At 38.5% G+C, this 21462-nt stretch overlaps 1 protein-coding gene across 12 annotated transcripts in view; it reads left to right on the forward strand.

Annotated features, from left to right (window-relative positions):
• The window catches only part of Atg4c (autophagy related 4C cysteine peptidase), a 76697-nt gene that overhangs the window by 31473 nt on the left and 23762 nt on the right, over window positions 1-21462 (forward strand). For all 12 annotated transcript variants that reach the window (XM_033758190.1, XM_010605052.2, XM_010605049.2 and 9 more), the window contains 6 exons: window positions 5408-5641; window positions 7673-8003; window positions 9907-9977; window positions 13675-13811; window positions 19878-19956; window positions 20599-20675. In XM_033758190.1, the coding sequence (XP_033614081.1) occupies window positions 5408-5641; window positions 7673-8003; window positions 9907-9977; window positions 13675-13811; window positions 19878-19956; window positions 20599-20675 (929 nt within the window). The remainder of the gene's footprint in view (window positions 1-5407; window positions 5642-7672; window positions 8004-9906; window positions 9978-13674; window positions 13812-19877; window positions 19957-20598; window positions 20676-21462) is intronic.

Below are 21462 nucleotides of genomic sequence, written 5' to 3' on the forward strand. Positions count from 1 at the left end.
CTGTGGACAGTTTTTTTTTATGTTATTTGTACTTTCTCCTGCTTTTTCATGGACTCCTATCTGTTTTATGTTATTCTTCTTCGTATCATCTAGCGGCTGCTGGATCAATTTCTCATGGTCCCTTACTATTTTTATGAAATCTCTCTTCGTAGTCACTAACTTCAGTCCTGTCTTTTATACCTGATATTGTATCTTCACATTGCCTTGTGAATACTTTCAATGGGGTGTTTTTTCTTTTCTTTTCTTTTTTTTTTGTACTGGGGATCGAACTTGGGATCTTGGGCTTGTGAGGCAGGCAGCAGAATCCTTGGCCCTTCAATGGACTTTTAAATCTCCTGGATATCTGTTTAATCTGTTTCATGGGTTCTATTTCTTTCCTATGTTGGGCCTTCATGGCTTCCATCGTGGTCCTGAGCTCATCTATTTGTTATCTGTTTCTGTCCTAGAATCTCTAATCATGCCTTTCATTCTGCTCACCATCTCTGTAGTTATCTGGGAAATTATTTCTGTTTTGAATTTTTCTAGAGCCTTGTTCATGTTTTGTTACTTCCCATGCTATCAGTTCAGAGTGTCCAGGTGGTTAATTATCAGATTTTTTCCACATTGTTGCCCCAGAATTTGCCTATAGTGAGCTGGAAGTTGGGGTTTGCACCTTATTTAGGTGGCTTCTCATTTCTGTTTTTGTTGGTGGGCTGTTTTTGGTTTAATTCCCGGGCTGATACTTCAGTTTTGCTTGTGAGTGTCTTTATTGCTTGTATTTAGAACCCTTTTGGAATGATTGCTTCTCGGAGGTGTTTTTCAGGGATAGCTGGTCTTTAGGCTTTGCATTTCACATGACTTTTATCAGGGAGGAGAACTGATTAGATCAATCGTGACACCCTAGTCCAAGTGATACAATCAGCATCAACAATAGCATTAAACACAGCTTAGAAAATGACAATTTGTGGTAGCTATTAATCTTTCACATTTACCCAGGTGAACTAGATCAAAATTCAAGATCAGCCCAAAATATGTTTGTAGTAAATAAATCCTTCAATATAGCAAATTTACCCTTCAGGATGAGGACTTAGAAGGAGTTGGTGACAGAGGGATGGAGGGATAGAAGGAGAGGAAAAGGTTAGAAGTGAGGCTAGAGGACACGGGAAGATCATGCACATTTTGGGAAACTGTTGAAGACAGAGTAAAGAAACAAAGACAAGAACAACTAAAAGCAATAGGGAAGCTAGAGAAGAAGAGAAACAAATCTGAAATAGGATAGGAACAGGAGCAGAGAAATGAAACAAGAACACGAAGGGGGGAGAAAAGAAAGAAATACATACATACATAAAGAAAGACAGAAAAGGGGCCTCCTTCAGGGCACGTCTCTGCTGGTACCAGACAGTGTGGGCAGCAGTATGCAGATCCAAGGCAACTGACGGCAACAAGCCAGCTGTAGTCCACTGAGATTCAGGCTTATTTCTGACTGCAAAGCCCAAATTGAGGTCGTTGCCCTTCTGCAAGATTGAGCTCTGCAAGGTTCTACTGCAGGATCCCACTGTCCTTCCCGGAAGTGAGCCCGGGTTTCTATGGGAGGTGCTGATCCCACTAATTTACCAACCACGGCGGTCTTGGCTACCTTTACTGCAGAGATTTTCTTCACTTTCCCAGTGGGCTTCAGTTTTCTTTGAGGAGCCTCAGAGAGGCCTTCTGTGTTATTCATTTCTGCTGTATCTTCTGGGCTCATAACCATGGCCTTCATGGCCCCTTTGCCTCTGCAGTGTGGATTCAGATACCAGGTGACTACGTGGCATGGTCCTGGGGTGGCTGGCCTCTGTGTGGCATGGTCCCTGAGTGCCATTGGCCTCCATGCATTGGCTCTCAAACTGTTTTTATTATTTTATTTTCACAGCTATCTATTTTTTCATGTTGATCTTAGGTGCTTTTATTTTATATAACACATAACACATTACCATATCATATTGTTGGTTTCTCTGAACCCCTGGAAGAAAAGATCTTTGGTTATAGCCCTAAAATTGTGGGCTTGCAGTGTGAGCACTAAGTAAATATTATTTAAACTGATATGTCAGGGTTCTTTGTCAGATTCACTGATAACTTTAAAGTCTACAATAATAGTGAAAATTAGCACCTGGGTTAACCTAAAAATGGTAATTTTTCCAATCCTTAAGCATACTTCCGTTTCTCAGATGGACCTTATTTGATATTTCTGACTTTGTACATGTATTCATCCTTCCAATAAACATGTATTACATAGCCATCTATATGGATTGCTCTTGTTTTTAGGACCTTGAGGTGCATCATTGCTTATTTATTTGGCTTCCCTCTTTTTTTTTCCTTTTGATATGGGTATTCACAGCTATGAACCTTTGTCTTAGGGCTGCTTTCACTGTGTCTCATAAGTTCTGGCATGTTGTAGTAGCATTACTGTTAATTGTAGAAACTGTCTTATTTCTCCCTTTATTTCTTCTGTAACCCATTGGTTGTTCAAGAAGGTATTGATTAATTTCCATGCATTTGCATAGTTTCTTTTGCCATTGATTTCTAGTTTTATTATGGTATGCTCTGATAATATGGGTCAGAAAATGTTGATTCTTTTGCACTTAAGCATGATTTATTGGCTAGTCTGTGACCTGTTTTGGAGAAGAGTATGTATTCTGTTGTGTTAAGTTCATTTGTTTGAAGCTTTTGTTTAACTATAATACTTTGTTGATTTTTTTTTTTCTGGTTGATCTATTTGTGACAGTGGGGTATTGAACTCCCCCATTATAATTGCATTTATGTTTATCTGATCTTTTATTTCAGTACCGGAGATCGAACTCAGGTCCTTGCGCTTGCAGGGCAGTCGCCAGAACCACTGAGCTAAATCCCTGGCTGATCTTTTATTTCAAGTATTGTTTATTTTGTGAAGTTGGATATGCCCTTGGTAGTATATTAATAATTGTTATCTCTTCTTGTTGAATGGTCTGTGAATTTCTTTTTGGGTTAAATGTGTTTGCTGTATACAGCATACCGTTGGGGTTTTCTTGATCCATTCTGCTGATCAGTTTTTTGATTGGGGGATTGAGACCATTCAGTTGAGAATTATTACTGAAATGTATCGACTTATTCCTGTTATTACATTATTTTTCTGTTTCTGATTCCCTTTCTTTTTCTTTCTGCTTAATTGTTTACTCTATGTGTAGTCATTCTGTTAACACTTTTGTCATTATTAGTTTAATTGTCTCTTTCTAGGATATCCTTTAGACTTTTTTGGAGCACTGAATTGGTGGACATACATTTTTGTAGGTGCTCTTTATTGTGGAAATATTTTATTTCCATCAATTTTCAAAGATAGTTTCGCAGGATGTATCAGTCTGGGTTGGAACTAGTTTTTTTTCAGGGCCTGAAATCTTAAGTCTGTTTCCTGTTATTTGTCCAACTTTCATCATCCTTTTTCCAAAAAGATACATGCATGCTTATTTTATTAAATAATTACAATAACTGTACTCTTTGAGGATTTGTTTTACAATTTATCTTCTGATTATTTCTTATAGTGATTTTTGAGGTTTTTTTTTTTATTATAATCACCAGTCTTAACTAGGCCTCAATATCACTAGCATCCTCTTTTTGTACATGTCAGTTTTTGTTTCCATTTTTTAGTGGTTCTTTGAAATGTTCTTCATTCTTCATAAAGTTCTGCTTTTGAGTCATCTGTCCTCTTAACAAAAACAGCAGTATGTTAATAAATAACCAATCTCTTGATTTCATTTATCTTATATTCACATAACAAATGTTTATTGCACACCTGTTATGGTCTGGAACTCTGTCTCATGCTGAAGATAAACATTTCTTCTCTGGGATGCTTGAAATCTGAGAAGAGGCAAATGTAGATAAAAATTATGGCTATTATTGATTTTGAGGAAGTCTAGTTAGAGACTGGAGCAGTGAGGGTGGTGTTACAGTGGAAGGACAGTGGGGCAAGAACTTCATTTAGTGGTAGCAGCTTCCCAGAAATATATAGAGGAGATGAGATCTTAAGAGGAAAATGAATTAATCATTCCTCAAAGTAGTAGATTAGAAACTATGTGACTCATAAGCCACAGGATCAAGTGTGTGGATTGTATATGATTTTATCAAATGTCAAACAAATGTAAATGTCTAAGCTGGAAACTTTGAATGCATTTATCATGCCATGTTCAATTACTGGTACTTTTATTTGTAACTAACTTCAAATTCTACACAATATGGAGAGAAAGGCATTCATAACACAGGCCAAGCATTCATGTATTTATTTATTATCAGATTATCTACTGCAGTTTAGTTCCATTACTGAGTATGTGTAAAGTCAGGCTGATTGTAAAGTTTTCAGAATGAACTTGAAGAGAAGGATTGGTACAGGAAGGATGAGAAATGCGCATGATAAAACTTTTCTAGCTTTTAATGTCCTGTAGAAGGACACTGAAAATTGACCTCCTTGGCATTAAGAGCTGTAGGTGGATTTGTCTACTTGTCTGCCCATCCACCCACCCAAACCAACCACCGTTTATTGGGATCTACTTATCCAAGGCACCCGTCTGGTGCTGAGGTGGTAAAGTAGGACTTCTCTGGGCGTAATCAAAGCATGGTAGTTCATTTTGAGCAACAGTGTTTTGTAAATTATCAGGCAGAAAGTAACCATAGCTTTTTCTTTTTTCTTTTTGGTACCGAGAATCGAACTCAGGTCCTTGTGCTTGCAAGGCAGCAGCAGAACCACAGCTAAATCCCTGGCCTGACCATAGCTCTTTCATGGGAATTGTGTTAGAATCAATTTGGAGAAACCTTTAAAAATTATATGTGGGTGGCAACAAGTTTTGAAAGATTATATTTGGACATAAAAGGATAATTATGGTTTAAGAATTTTATATTCTCTTTTGCTTATTAGTTTTGACCTTACAGTCTGAGTAGAAATATTCATGACAATACTGCGTGCACATTTTATTTGATTTTAAGAAGTAGGTTGTGCGGTTGCTTACATCTTTACATATTGACAAGTCATGATTTTTTTAAATGACATTTTATTTATGAGTCACATTTCAGAGTTCTAATATGTATATCCTGAGCCAATTAGATAAAAAGAAAAATGATTTTAGTATTCTCCCCTCATCAAAGAGTTGGATTATCTGTAAAATCTGGGATGTTTTTATTATTACAGTATTACTGGTAATACCTTATATTAGTTATCTCCAATGTATCCAACACTTCAGGATTCAGTCATTTCATTTTATATCAGCCTGATTAGGCAGTGTAAGATTTCTCTTGCTTTTAAACGAGAAAAAAGTGGTGGAAAAATTGTAATGTAATCCATGTCTTAGGACAGTAATGGTAATCTGTTACCAGAAATGACAATCATATTTCTTTACCTGTCTTTATAGTTTATATTTTTATTTTGTAGATGAAAATAAGGTGTTAACTGCAAGGTCAGGTTGTACAATTGAAGATCACGTGATTGCGGGAAACGTAGAAGAATTTCGTAAAGATTTCATTTCCAGAATCTGGCTGACCTACAGGGAAGAATTTCCTCCAGTAGACGGCTCAGCATGGACGACAGACTGCGGCTGGGGCTGCACGCTGAGGACGGGCCAGATGCTGCTGGCCCAGGCGCTCGTGCTGCACTTTCTGGGTAGAGGTAAATCAGACTTCTGGGTTATTTTCTGTTTCTTTCTTGTGTTTGTTTACTTTGAACTTTGGCTTGCATACTGTGTAAAATTGTCTCAGGTTAATTTCTTGACTCCTTGATGTTTTTTGTAATTGTGACTAATCTAGCATTTTATATTTTTATTGAACTGGGCCATAAAAGTCTTATGTGTAAATTTTTATGATTGTCTTTTCAAAACAACAGGGTAGTGTGTTATTCTTGTTACCACAGTGAATTACATAAGTTTAGCTTTCAGTAGCCTTTTTATTTTTGTGTTATTTCTTTCTCATTTGGTTGAACTCCTTGGAGCATCTTTCCTGGGCATTTCAACATCTGTGACTTTGAAAATTAGTATTTTTTTAAATCTTGGAGAGTTTTTATTCTGGTTTATCTGTTTTCTCTCTATGTATCAATAATACTTCAAAATTTTTATTTTTATAAAATGTCATCTATTAAACTGATCAAGCATATTCTTGATAAGGTCATCATGCTTATCTTTTAAAGTCTCAAAAATGTCATTGGTACTTATGTTTATCTTTTCTTTTCCTAATGCACCACCTTCCTGTTGGTCCATTTTTATAATGTATACATTTGCAAGAGGAATTTAATTTACCCTTTTGGGCCATCGTCTCTGCTTGTTAATAAATATTAATCAGATTTTTAAATTGTCAGACAGTGTCTTTCCACTCCATGACAGATACTTAGTAGCTCTTCTGTAGATATCATTAATGAGATCACTTAGAATGTTTACTCAAGATTGGTATGAATAATGCAGGGAAAGTGTTTTTAAAGTGGTTTTGTGGGATGATTTATTTGTAGTCTTGGGCAATCATGGACAAGAATGGTGATACTTATAAAAGTGCTGATGCCGAATCCTTCTCACTAACTTACCAGTGAAGTAGTGGAATCTTGCATTTTTTAATCTTTGGAAATTTGTTTATTTTTTTCTTTAGTAGAGAATTTGTATTACTCTCTAGAAGGGATTAAGTTATTCTGATGCAATGTTTTGGAAAAGTCTTTTGAAAAACGTTTAAAAATTGCTGCGGTCAGACTTCTCTTATTGTGTAACCCAGCGATGACTCTCTGGCTGTGCTCACTCCTGAGCACCGTGAGCATGCCTGGTACCGACAAGCAGTGTGACCGTGGAGACAGAAGTCTCTCTTTCCTCTGAGCGAGGTCTTAGAGAAGAAAGAAAAACACTGCAAAGTTTTCCATTTGTACCCTTTATTATTTTTTTCTTTCATCTTTAATTTTTGTGTTTTCCTGATTGTGTATAATATGTTCCCATTTTAGAAATCTTGGGAATTACAGAACAGTTCTGAGAATAACATGACCATTCAGATTTGAATGCCCTGAGTGTTGCTGAATTGCCTGTTCACACCTTAATTTTTTAAAGCAGCTTTATTAAGGTCTGACTTCCATACCATAAAGTCGTGCATCACAGCCCCGAGGAGCCAGCTCAGGGCCTCAGCGTGGGACTGACAAGTCCTCTACCACTGGTGCATCCCGAGCCCTAAGCATATTTACAGAGTTCCATCACCATGGTTTATTTATTATTCTTAGTATTTTTTGGTTTAGCACGGGAAAATTGAACCCAGGGCCTTGGCATTGAGCTACGTTCCCAAATCCTTCCTTTTAAAAATAATAATTATAATAATAATTATTATTATTGTGAGACAGGACCTCAGTGAGTTGCTAAATTGCCCAGGCTGGCCTCAAACTTGGGCTTGTTCTGCCTCCGCCTCTCAGAGTGTTGGGATCACAGGTGATCCAACACCATGCCCAGCTACCATAATTTAATTTTAGAACATTTTTAATCCTCTGTCAGAGAAACTGAGAAGCCATTCCCAGTATCTCAATTAGCAGCTGTTAACCTACTGTATGTATATTTACCTGTTCCTCGGTTTCCTGCTTTAATTTACTAGTAACCCATTTGACTTTAAATGATATACTTATTTTAGGAGAATTGTTAACATCTGTCTGTTTAAAAGATCTCAGTACTTTGTTTTGGAACTGCTGTAGCTTGGACCTGGCCCGATGCATTAAACATTGAAAATTCAGACTCCGAGTCATGGACTTCACACACTGTAAAAAAGTTTACTGCATCCTTCGAAGCGTCGCTTTCAGGAGAAAGAGAACTCAGAACTCCAAACGTGTCTCTGAAGGGAACAACTGGGAAATATTCTGATGACCATGAAGTGCGAAATGAGATTTATCACAGGAAAATCATCTCCTGGTTTGGCGATTCCCCCTCGGCTCTCTTCGGCTTGCATCAACTAATAGAATGCGGAAAGAAGTCCGGCAAAAAGGCTGGAGACTGGTATGGACCAGCAGTAGTTGCTCACATTTTAAGGTAAAATTGTTTAAAGGATCTCAGTTTGTGAGGGCGTGGGGATTCTGACTTGTGCAGTCTGTATGTGTAACTGAAACGTAAAGTCTGACTGTAAGGGTGTCCACAGGGCACTTTCATTTGTTAACAGGGAAAAAAGCAAGGCATATTGTGACTCTAGTTACATTTCTCTCCTGACAGATTTTCCTTCTAACCAGGCTTTCCTTGGACTGCCTTATTGAAATGTTCCAAAACTAACATCTCTTGCAACCTTGGAATGTACAGTGTTGCAGTTTGTTTTTTGATAATGTAACCTGGGGGCTGTAGTGTACTGATAGTATAATGAAATGTTGAGAGCTAAAATGGATGTTTTCAGCATTTCTTGACACATCAAATTCTTGTGAATTGTAAATGTATGGGACATGGGACTATTAATATTATAATTATGTCATAGTAAAAGTGAAGGTCTGTGACATTCAGGTAGTTAGAAAAAAGTGGAAAGTCAAATTTTACTATATTAACATTTTTACATGCCATTTATTTAGATATCACCCAAGTTTTTAAAAAATATTATTTTTCCATTATTATAAATGAATTTGTTAGAATGTTATCCAAGCATGGTAATTATGGTAAATTTACACCTCTTATAATCATATAAATTTGAAGTTGTTACAAAGCATTTTTGCATATTAGCATGCTTTGGTATTTTATAGGCCAGATGCTTACAATGGGAAAAGTACCTGAAGTTATTAATTGGCTTGTTGTAGTAATACCAATCCCGCCTTACATGATATTTATAAAAGCATAATCCAGAAGCATAGTTTGAACATGTCCAGGGCTCAACAAACTTTCTGTAAATCGGCAAATAGTAAATATTGTAGGGTTGCAAGCCTTATAAGGTTTCTATTGCCCGTTTTTCTTTTTCCTTTTAGCCTTAAAACTGTCAAAACCATTCTTAGCTTGCACCAATTGTATACAAAAATAGGCCACAGACTGTATTTTGCCTAGGGGCCATAATTTGCCAATCCTGTTTTCATACTAGCGCTTAGCATTCATAATAGAGCATTTTAAATTAAAGAATTATAAAGATGTAGTTAAATAAAAGTATTTATATTTCCTCAGGTGCATAATATCCTTTGATATGATATTTTCACATTTGTAGCATTGAGCATTTACACTCATTTAGAAGTAGTTTTCATTTTGAATTTTGAATTTCAGAATTTGAAGATTTGAAATTAGAAAGTTAATTTGTTTGGGTCCTCTGCATGTTTTTTTGTTTTGTTTTGTGTTTTTGCAGTGCTGGGTATCAAACCCAGAGTCTCACAGGTGCTAAGCAAGTACACTGCTACTGAGCTACACCCCCAACCCTCATATAGGTTTTTGTCTGTCTTTTTTTTTTTTTTTTTTTTTTTCCTATTGAGTTTACAAGGCAGGCGGTGAAACTACTGAGCTGAATCCCTGGCCCTTCATAGAGGTTTTTGAATGAAGGAAAAAAGGCTGTCTGCTGATTGAAGAAAAGAAAACTTTCATAAATGTATCAGAGGATAAACAGTAATTCATTCCCAGTTAGTAGTGTAAGTTAATGTGAGGCAAACCTCAGAGCATATTGTAAAGCCCCTGCATTCACTGTAGCCTGGTAGTGGCTGACAGAGATTCTTGGGGTGGGTGGGCGGTACTGCTTTATACCCCAGACTTTTAAAATGCATTTTGCAATTACATTTTAATGTTCTTTGATTAATTTAGTGCAGTATTTGACTGTGAAAGACTTAACCTTATTTCTGATCCATTCAGATGACGGTCCTGACAGCAGACACTAGTTTCAGTGGGAAGTCAAACAGTGATGGCTTTGTTTTCCTTTGAAACGAAATCTTTAGTTACCAACTGGAAGTGTTAGTATTTTAAAGGCAGATCCTTATTATTTTCTTAGAAAAGCAGTTGAAGAAGCAAGACACCCTGATTTACAAGGAATAACTGTTTATGTTGCACAAGATTGTACAGGTAAGGGATGTCTATAATTCTGATTTTTATCTGTTTGGTCAGACTTTCCTGAGGGTTCAGTCATGTTGTCTTATAAACAATTATGAAGGTAGAGAGCACATTTTACACACTTTTGGTCCCCACCAAGCAGCCTGCACATAGCTCATGCCTATCAGACATTTGTACTGAATACATACTTTGAATTATTGATTATAATATTACGATAAATTCCCCAAGTACATGCCAGCATTTAAAATAACTACATCAGGTGAAGGGAGGGTGGGGACAAGGGGGAAAAAATGAGAACCAAGACCTGTCATGTAAAGGTACAAGATCCCAGTAATGAGTGTAACTGTACTCTCTACCTAGAATGTACCAATAAATTCAATTTAAAATTAAAAAAAAAATTAAAAAATAAAATAAGTACATCAAAAGGAGTGGATGGAGAAGTGAGCGTGGGTTTTACTGGGGCTGCATGTGTCTAGGCACTGTCGTTGATGGTTGTGTCTCAAGGAGAGAAGGTTCCGGGTTTGTCTTGGGAAGCGCTGTCCCTCACCGCCGCTCCAGTGCGTCCTTTCAAGGAGGCGGCTGTCATCTGGGCTGCTGCACTGCGTTGGTCCTGTTGGGGATCAGTGTCAGGAGTAACTTGAAACTTTGTTGGGGATAAAAGAGATTGTAACTTCCTAATAAAATAAAATAAGCTACCTCATGATGTTAGGTTTTTACAGAAAAGCTAGTAAGAAGATTAAATAGATTAATGTTTTAGAAAAACTGAATATATTGGAATCACATTTAATATGAGGTTGTCTACAAAACGTTTAAGGTTATCCTGACAACCAACTAGTGTTTGTAGCATGGAAAGTATGGTTATATATATCTATCTATCTATCACATTTTTCTTTGGCTTTTTGTTGAGATTAATTTCCTTCTAAACAAAGACTGATAACCATATAAAAATGAAGGTTGTAAATTTTCAGATACAATATATAAATTTTGTAGGCACTGTTTATTTCTCCAATAGAAGACCTTTCAAATAAAATCTGCTGTGTAAAATTTCTAATTAAGATGAAGGATATGCTTAAGCAACTAATTAAATAATTTATGAATTTGCTTTCTGTGCTTTTATTTTTATTGGTCAGCCTTCATCTTTATTACATATACTTAATTAAATTAAAAATACAGAGTTCCTCGTTTATAAGTGCTTTGTGTGATTTTAAATAGGTCTTAAAGTTTTTACTATTCATGTTTGAGTCCTAAATGGAGAATTGATAATTAGTATAGTTTATTAGACTGTGGAATTAGGAATTAGGCAAAGCAAGAGTCCATCAATGATTTTCCTCCCTTTTTTGTTCTTAAAGGTTTTTTAAAAAATGTTTCATTTTCTATTTATTTTCTTTCTTTTCATTCTGTATCCTCTTCCTTTGTAGTTGATACCTTTCATTGGCTTCTGCTTCCCAGGACTATGCATCATACATTGAGATTTTAAAAACTGCTCCTCCAGTCCCACTTGAGTGACAGGGAGGTGATTCATGTTTTCTGTTGCCTTTACCATTTCTGCCTAGATGCCCCATAACCCCTCAGGTAGCATGTGCAGAGCTGAACTTCCCTCTGTCCTGCCCCTCTTACTCGCAGGATGGCGTCCACGCACGCACTCGAGGCAGAGCCCTCATTCCTGACGGCATCGCCTGCTCTGGTCCGCTGTGCCCAGCGGCTTACCCATTGTACTTCTAAAATGATCCCTGAAATCTGCTCTCCCTTGGCTCTCACTGATTTAGATCATCTTTATCTGTAACTAGGACCTTGATTTTCTTGTCTTTTTATTTCATTTGATTTATAATAATTTTCCCCTTTTGGTTCAGCTGATCAAAAGATGCTGATGATGTCTTTCCTTTATTTAAACACCCAAAAGTGCCCATTAAGCGAGGGAATCTCGGTGGCGAGTGTAACACTTGTCAGTGTAGCAGGTTTCAGCATGTAGGAGTGAGGTGAGGGTCAGGGGCGTGGGCAAGGCAGAGGCAGCAGTGTTTTTGCAGCTCTGGACAGACTAGGGAGACAGGGAGCTGGTGAACAGAACTTGATAGCACATTTCAATTTGGAATTTCAGGGAAAGTAATGGGACAGAAGTAGCAGAATTTGTTAGTTTATTTGGGAAGAGTAGAAGAATTTGGTTATATTAAAAGGGTGTGTAGCCAGGCGTGGTGGCGCACGCCTGTAATCCCAGCACTCGGGAGGCTGAGGCAGGAGGATCGCTGTGAGTTCAAGACCAGCCTGGGCTACATAGTGAGTTCCAGGTCAGTCTCAACTACATAGTGAGACCCTGTCTCAAAACCCCCTCCAAAAAAAGGGGTGTGAATGTCAAACAAGTTTTGAATAAAATTAACTTATCGTGTATGAAATTTTGCCTATTTTTGTTTCTACCCAAAACTTTATTTTCTATTTAACCATTCCACTTTGGCTGTCTCACCCTCCCCTCTACCCAAACTCCTCTCACCAGTAATTTCACCTTGCCCAGCCCGGAATCAGCAGACCGCTTCCTTCTCCTGAGAGTGGTGTTGACTCGTTTTCCAGCTCTGTACGCTTTCCTTCCACTTGCTTGTCTTTTCCTTCAGCCCCTTCACTGGCTTTTCCTCGTGTGTCGGTCTCTGAACATGTGGAAGCTTTAGCCTTCAGACTTCCTGTTTTCTGTCTGCCCTGGTTGAATTCACCCAGTATCAAGGCTTTGCCTCCATTTGCAGGCAGGACCCTGTACGCAGGTCCACCCTAGTCCTGGCCCAGACTCTCGCCCTTGTGTCCCTGCACTGCCTGCTCACCCTCCGTCCTTGCGTGTCTGGTTAGTGTCTCAGCCCAGTTCTCGTTCTCCTTGTCCTCCCCTCCTTTGGATTTCTGTCTGTGAACGGCGGCCTTCTTGCTCTGTTTGCTTGTGACACACTGGGCAGGTCCCATTTAGTCGGTCCCATATCCGAACGTGTGAAATGATCACCTTCACCACCTCCCCGTGACCATCACTGCGCCATATGCCGTCTTTCAAATGCTGCCCCCACTTCCTGGAAAACTGCAGCGGCTTTCTGACTCTTCTGTACTCCATCCTTTGCCCCTCCGGCTTGTTAGCAACTGGAGCTGGGCTGTTAGAATGTGAGAGAAGCCAAGACATCCTTTTTCTAAAAACACACTCAGACACAGAAGCCCCAGTCTGACCTCTCCTCTGACTAGGAACTAACTTCATCTCCTACTGCTACGCCCCTTGCTCCTTCCTCTTATTCTTAGGACCGGACTTGGGATGCTCCCACCTTGTGTCTTTATTGACCTTCTTTAGTCCTGACTCAGTTGTGGCTTCTCCACAGTCCTTTCTGATTCCCTTATCAAATGGCCTCTCCTTCAGCATTTCCATCTGCCTTTCTCTTTGGCTCTCCTCACAGCATCTGCCACCACCTGACATTTCTTGCATCTTTCTTCTTAGTCACTTTTCCCCATTAGAGTGTCTGCCTGACTCGGGCAGGCTTTTCTCTGTTTGGCCCACTGCTCAAACTCCAGTGTCCTGTAATGACTGCCCGGGAAGTAAAAACAGTCCATCAGTGAGGCAGGTGTTTTTGACTTGTTGGGACTTTGATGGTGATATCAGAGATCAGATGGCTGGCCAGTGAAGAGTGGGATTAGGGTAAAAATACTTCTGAAAGTCACTTTTATAAAGTTTGATACATATTCATTATATTTTCCTCAGTTTACAGTTCAGATGTGATTGATAAACAGAGTGCTTCCATGACCTCTGGTAAAGCAGATGACAAAGCTGTCATTATTCTGGTTCCTGTTAGACTTGGTGGAGAGAGAACCAACCCTGACTACTTAGAGTTTGTGAAGGTATGAAATAAGTGTTCTTTTTTTTTAAGGTGCTACTAGCTAATAAGAAAAACAGATTTGCAGCCTGTTTCCTGTTAAAAGGGAAATGATGATTTTACAGTGATGTTGTAAAGTGTGACATTAGAGATTGTAATTCCACTATTGCAAGATCAGATGTGAGTGTGTGTGTGTGCGCGCTTGTGTGTGGAGAGCGGTGTTCTGTGACACGATGAAACGTTTGTGTCTTTCTAGCTAATCACCGAGACAGATTTATCAATAATCAAAACCTCTAATGTGGCTACAATTCCATATTCTTTTGTGACTTGCAAATATATTCAGTAGCTTAGTGTATTAAAATCAACATTAAGTTACATTATTGATACAAACCGACTTTTCATTTACTCTGTATTAGCTCATAATTTGTTTTCTGTGCCAGAATGAGGTCAGTGAGAAGTTAGATCATTTCTACAGATAAAAAGCTGATGGTAGTGTCAGGAGCGGGTTTCAGCTTTGTTCTCTTCATAGCCATTTAAGATGTTCTATTTCAGAGCATAATTCTGTTTCTTGCACCAAAAAACCTGTCTCGTTACATTTTCCTGTTTTAGGCACCAAGATACTCAGTCAGATGTGACAAAATGACCTTTGAGATGCTTGGTTTCTGACTGCGATGATAGTTTTTACATTATTTTCACAGCTTCAATACAGCACCTCATATTTCAAGAGTCTGCTTTCCAGGGCACAGGTAGAATTCTTCTTTGAATGGAGTCCTATGGGACATAGTGACATTGCAGTAGCCTGGACTCATCTCCTGCCCTTCTGTCACGGTCTGCCCCTTCTGTGGAGCAGTGGCCCAGCCCTGGCTCCTACGTGTGGGTTGTACATAGGCGCAGCAGATATGTTGGTCGGTACCAGCTCTAACACCTAGCAACGTTGCTTTCAACACACGAAACATGGATTCTTGTTGCCAGTGAATTGGATTTTCTTAGGGTTAGAAGCACACTTCTTGCCAGTAGTCACAGCACTGTAACAGAGCGCACTCCCGTGACTCCCTCAAGGATGGGGTTTGCCATCTGACACGCAGGCCCCTTAGAAGAGTGGAAGTTTCGATCCCCTCCTCTAGCGAGTCTGTTGAGGATTTGTGGCTGCGGGGTGATTCTGACCATATCACCCTTGCTGTGCCATCCATTGCTCCTGTCTTGTGAGTGACCTCTGAGAGGCTTGGCTTCTGAAGTCACCCTTAGCAGCTGATGTCTTCTCGCTGGCTCCTGTGGCCCGAGCTCTGTTCTGGGCTGGGCAAGCTGCAGACGGCTCGCAGAGGGCCTTGCTGCTGGATGACACCTCCTGGTGCTCGGGAGTGGTCCCTTGCATGCTGAGCTGTTCAGTGGCCCGCGGGGATTACACAGTCGCTATCTGTCGGGTCTCAGCTGCATAACACTTTCCAGTATAAACACAGCTCGTTCTGTCCTCACCACCAGGACTCGATTGTCTTTAGAAAACAGAGAAGACAGAAGTTAAGTGGTATGTTCAGTTCAGATAACAGACCACTCACCAAACCAAGAACTTTGTCAGTTCATTATTTTTCAGATTTCCCCTAAAATAAAAAATGTTTGAAGTGTAATATTTCCTCGAACATTTGCTAATAGTAGTTCACTAAAATGGGAGAGCGGGATAGTTGAGACACTGTCAGTTTTCAGTTACCGGCAAAGATGCCTGCAGTGGGGAGTGAAGCAGAGCGTGTGGTGGTGGACTCCTCAGCCGGAGGAGCTGTTGGTCAGCGGCCAGAAAGGGGCTGATGAAGAGGTACTCGGAGGTGACAGAGTGTGAGTCCGAGAGCCTGAAAGAAAGATAATCATTGTTTTTTTCTTTTTCTTGTTCCTCCTTCTCTTCCTTTTTCTTTGTGTGGACAGCAGTTGTGTTTTATCCTGTATATTTCATGCACATGTTAAAATCTAAAATTCACCATTCAGTTCTGTTTTTAAGTTTATTAATCAAGGTAATTCCGTAGAATTTCAGAGATGGCACCATTCCAGCGTCCTTCCTGTTCTCTGCGGAGAAGGAAATGTGGCATGTGCTTCGTCAGCCCTTACAATGATAGGTTTATGTATTTATATATTTTTAAGGACCTGAGATGAGGAAAACCCAATATGTTTTCTTCAGCAAGACAAATTAGTACTTTCCTTTTTGACTGATTGCTTCAGTCTTATTTATTGCTTCCTGGGTCCAGCTCAATAAATCCTTACCCTGAGAAGACCGTGAGGAAGCTCTTCTAGGGCCTGAAAAGTGTTTCAAGTTTCCAGTGATGCAGCTCTCATGTGTAATGGCACTCTGGCTCCTAATCTGCCAAGTCTTTATTGCTAAATCTGCTCTCGTCTGTGGCAAAGGAAATACACACATCAAGAGCCAAAGTCTTTCTTCCATTACATGGACTCATTCTTTTTCTGGGGAGAGTCAGTGATGATTCTTGCATTATATTTCTTTCTTTTCTCAGCTCTGAGAGACTTAGAACTTTCACCTCTTCATGCGTCCCAAGCACATAAACATCTCATTTTAGCTGGTCCTATGGCTTCAAGTTAAAGTAAGAGACTATCTGTTGTGCTAAGGATTTTTGTTTGGGGAGACAGCAAGAGAATCCTTAATGCTAAATGGTTTGGGTATAACTTTTATCTTTATATTTTAGTTATAGTTATTATAGTTTAGTCAGGTGAGCTAATGTTTGCTAAGATTTTAGTCTAATATACCTATTTGGTTTTATTTCTTTCTTTCTTTTTTTTTTTTTTTAGTTCTTCTTTCCAAAAAATATCTCTGACGTCCTTGAGAACAAAATGTATGAAGCTGTTGTCAGAGGATGGCTTAGTCCATTTTGGGCTGCTCTAACAGAGTACCCAAGACTGGGTAATTTATAAAGAGCGGAACATTATTCTCTCACAGATCTGGGGGCTGGGGAGCCCAGGATAAAGCGCTGGCTCTGAGGGTCTTCCTACCTTGTCCTTTTCTCAGCGGTATCTTTGTAGCAGCCCTGTCTGTCACCTCCCTCCCCGGAGGTCCCGCCTCTCAGTGCTCTTGCATGTGGGAGGCCGTTCCCATTCCAATGGATTCTGGAGGGGACAGAAGCACTCAGGCCAAAACAGAGGGTTATTTTAACATTGAGAACCTAGATTGACATAAATACCCACAATAGGGGCTTTAAAGCATTTTTGTTATCTTAATAAAGTAGGATATTTTGTGGCCATTAAATAGTATCATTTATGTCTATATTTATTGATAATGAAAAGATGTTCATGACAGTAGTGACTAAAGATTCTAATAGCCTGTGCTGCCTGACGCGCCACGTAGAAAATTGTAGAAGTCAGTCTGCATGTGGTCTAGCATGAAGGTATCTCCCAGATGTTAATAATGATGAGTTGGGGGCGTTGGGGTTTGGGGAAATGTTTACCTTTTCGTGTTTTCTGTGTGCTTTTTACCATGACCACATGTTATTGTTCAGAAAACAAGTTAAAAAAACCAAAAAACCTCTATGGTTTGGTTATTTGCTGACAGAAAAAGAACACAGCCTGAATGAGATGCTCCTCTGCACACATTGTGTTACACCCTAATAAGCTGCCACACATTGAAAACTCTCAGGTAAAAACCACATCTCCTGCACCTCGCCTACTGTTCACTGTAGCCCAGCAGCACAGTAGCGCACATAGAGGGGCCCTGGGACCCTGCTGGCTGGCTGGAAGCTACTGTGACACCTGTGCCCAGCCTCAGGAACAACAGATCAAACTATACCTGCCAGCCGGGGAGGACCAAAGTCCGGAATTCAGGGTGGGCTTTCACGAGCAGGGATGTTTCTGTACTGTTGTTGAAAAGCTGTGAGCTGGACCACTGTAGGTCAGCAGTCTTGGTATTCCTCACTTTTATAGCCTCTAGGCTTTAGATCATGGTAAGTAAGAGAGGGGAAGCTCAGCTATTCCATACTTTCAGAGCTTTACAGTATGATTATTAGTGTTGTATATCAAAATTAATGCAAGAACTATTGCTTAGACATTCCTTTGGACACCTTCAATTGGCTCCACTGGAAATGTTTTTAAAAAGTATAGTTATTTGGCCCAACTTAACAGAATTTGGTTAGAGTAGAATGTTTAGAATGGAGAGGGGCATACTAAATACTTCACTGAGGTTTCCCTAGTATTTTTGATTAGTATAATGAGTTAGCTTTAGATACAACAATAATTATTTTTCCTTGGATTAAGTTGTTTTAATTACTTGTTATATTTATTCCAAATGAAACAGTACAAATATTTTATCAAGTTAAGTGCTTTGATTAGAAAAAAGGCCTGATGAAAATATTAAATTAGTCATAATAAGTAAGGCTGCATCTGCTAACTGAAAGGCCAAGTGTTTTGACTTTGGCAGGAATTGTATTTCCTCAACTTGGAAACATATAATATAGCCTAAGTAAAAAAATATGTATTTATTGGTACTGGGGCATGAACCCAGGGCATTCACATTGAGTATATGTCCAGACATTTTTAATTTTTAGAATTTTGAGACAGGGTGCTAAGTCACTAAGTTGTCCAGGTTGGGCTCTAACTCGCGATCCTCCAGCCTCACCCTCTCAGAGTTCTGGATCACAGGTGTGTGCACTGCCACACCTCACTGCAAAAAAAAAAAAAGAAGAAGAAGAAGAAAAAAAAATGTGTGCAGCAGCACACACCCAGGGGTAGATTAGAACAGTTAATTGAACACTATTCTAGACAATTTTATATACATTAATGCCTTTTAAAAATATAAAGTTGGCAAGGCCGTATGTCCTGTTTGGTACCCTACTATTTCACTAAGTGGAGTATTTTTTCCCCTCAATAAATTAATGTCAACATCATAACTTTTTCCCACTTCGAATAAGATGCAATCTTACTGTAGTTCTGATTTGCATTTCTCAAATGGCCACATACTTCATTGATCCTTTGTATTTCTCCTTTTAAGAAGTGTCTGACCATTTGCCCGTTTATTGATTGGACTAGTTCATATTTTGGTGTTAGTTTTTTATATATTCTGGATATCCGTCCTCTTTCAGGATTCTTGGTATTATTTCCTCTGCTTTTGGAGTCCTACTCAGGAAGTCTTTGCCTGTTGCTGTGGTTTCAAGTGTCTCCCCTATGTTTTCTTCTAAGAGTTTCAGAGTTCAGTTCTTATTCCTAAGTCCTTGATTCAGTTTGAGTTGACTTTCAGGGTAAGAAGGAGGTACTTTCAGTCCTCTACGAATGGATGTTCAGTCTTCTCAGCACTCTTAAAGAGGCAGTCTTTTTTTCCAGTGCATATTTTCAGCCCCTTTGTAAGAATCAGATATTTGTAGTTATATGGGTTTGTTTCTATGTTCTCTACTCTACTCTTTTGGTTTATGTACCATGCTGGTTTGGGAGTATGGCTTTGTAGTATAATTTGAAATTGGGTATTGTGATGCCTTCAGCTTCGTTCTTTTTACTTAGGATTCATGTGGCTTTTGTGAGTCTTTGTGTTTCCATGTGAATTTTAGAATTGTTTTTTCAACCTCTGAAAAATGTTATAGGAATTTTGATAGGGATTGCATTGGATCTGTAGATAGCTTTTGGTAACATGGCCATTTTAACAGTCTTAGTTCTGCTGATTCATGAACAAGGCAATTTGTTTCTTCGGTGTTCAGTAATTTTCACTGTAGAGATCTTTTACCTCCTTGGTTAGACTGATCCCTGGGTATTTCACTTTTTTGGAAGCTACTGTGAATGGAATTGTTTTCCTGATCTTTTTTCAGCTAGTTCATTATTGGTGTATTGAAAAGCTATTGATTTTTTTTAATGCTGCATTTGCATCCTCAGTAGTTATTTAATGTTGTTGAGCCACATGCTGACCAGACTGTTTGGTTTCATTATGTTAGTGTTGAATGATTTAAAGAAAAATGGAAGGTAGTTTGAAAGACCAGGATTTCAGAACATGGGGATAAATGTAATAAAAATGCTAGCTAGTTGGTGAAATATTTGGGTAGCAGTAATATTGGTGATACAAATTTGATTGTATTAAATGATTATCATTTGTTGACTTTGAATCTGTATTACTTTCTTTTGGCAGGGTGTTTTAAGCCTTGAATATTGTGTGGGTATTATTGGTGGCAAACCTAAACAGTCCTATTACTTTGCTGGATTTCAAGGTTAGTGATCCGTTGTTTTCTTATCAAAGTCAGAAAGTTAATATGAGATCATGGGGAAGCAGGATGATTAACCAGGCCACGAGTACCTGATACATTCATCAGTCCCACCGTGGCCACTCATTTGTCATTGGATACACAGCATAATTGGGTTCTCTAAAAATGTATGCTTAATTTCTGTTATTGCACACACAAGGCATAATTTATTGGTTTTGCTAAACTTCAGAAGACATTGCTGCCACATTCTGGCAGTTAGTATTTACATATTTACTTTTTACCAGTTTTAGTGGTGCTGGTTGATGATAAAATGACAAGCAATATGTTCTTCCTGTCAGGATAAAGAAGTGCAATACATTTTTCATATGCAAACTGTAGAATATAATTGTGTGTTTGTGAAAGTAATTTTATCACCAAAAATTAAATGACAGTTTCATCACTTTATAAAAATTCTGCTTATACAAGCATATTTGATTATGCAAAAGTTAATCTATCCTGTGCAAACCTATGTTTCAGTCAATGAGTATCAGTCTGGCAAGCTGTTACTCCTAGATTTTTTTTTCAGCTGCTCTACATAGAAATTGGATTGTAAGCAGTGTAATAATAAGGTGTTTTTTGAATTACTTGTCTTCTGTTTTGTCCTTGCAGATGACAGTTTGATTTACATGGACCCTCATTACTGCCAGTCTTTTGTAGATGTCAGCATAAAGGATTTCCCTCTTGAGGTACTATGCATGGAGAGCTGTATTGTTTTTCTTACTGTGGGAGCAAACTAATTATTCAGAAATGTGTTAGGTAGCTATGCTTTTATAGTAGTACAATTCCAAGTTAATATTTTGCTGATTTACAAAACTGTAGTCAACACAGTGACCAAAGGTTAGCACTTTGTTGCTGAATTTTAATTTATGATATACTTTCTTCTTCATTTATCTTTGTCTCCAACTTGTTAGATGCCCTGGCCCTCTTAAAATAAATGATCAAACCTCTAAGTAATTTTGTAGAAAGACAGCTAAACAGTACCGAGGAATTTAAAGTGTTAGATGTGTTTTTCAAAACAAAGGAGAAATGGAAGAGAACATGATGGACTTGGAGTGACAAGATAAGCTTTAAGTTCAATGATTAGATTGTGGCCTCCAGGTTAGAAGTTTCTAAGAGCTTAGCTGAGTTTCTGATACTGGTTTTAGCTTTCATTTTGTCTGCTCTTTTGTCCTTTTATAGATCATTGTGTGATGCAGCACTTTAATTCAGAAAAAATTGAGAGTTCATAAATGAGATGTAATTATTTTATATAGTTTTGGTTTTTGTTTTCCCAGTTGATTCTGTTACAGACTAAAACAATATTATAGAATAAAATAATTTTAGTCCCTGGAATAGCATGGATTGCCAGTGCTTAAGGGATTGACGTGTTGGAAATGCAGTTAGGTAATTTGTTTTAGTAATATTTTCTTGTTAATATTAATGCTTCATAGTATTTAAGGGGTGCTTAGGAACATAAACTGCAGGATTGAATCT

The sequence above is a fragment of the Fukomys damarensis genome, unplaced genomic scaffold (genome assembly GCF_012274545.1).
Source record: "Fukomys damarensis isolate Sample0158 unplaced genomic scaffold, DMR_v1.0_HiC HiC_scaffold_33, whole genome shotgun sequence".
NCBI lineage: Eukaryota > Metazoa > Chordata > Mammalia > Rodentia > Bathyergidae > Fukomys > Fukomys damarensis.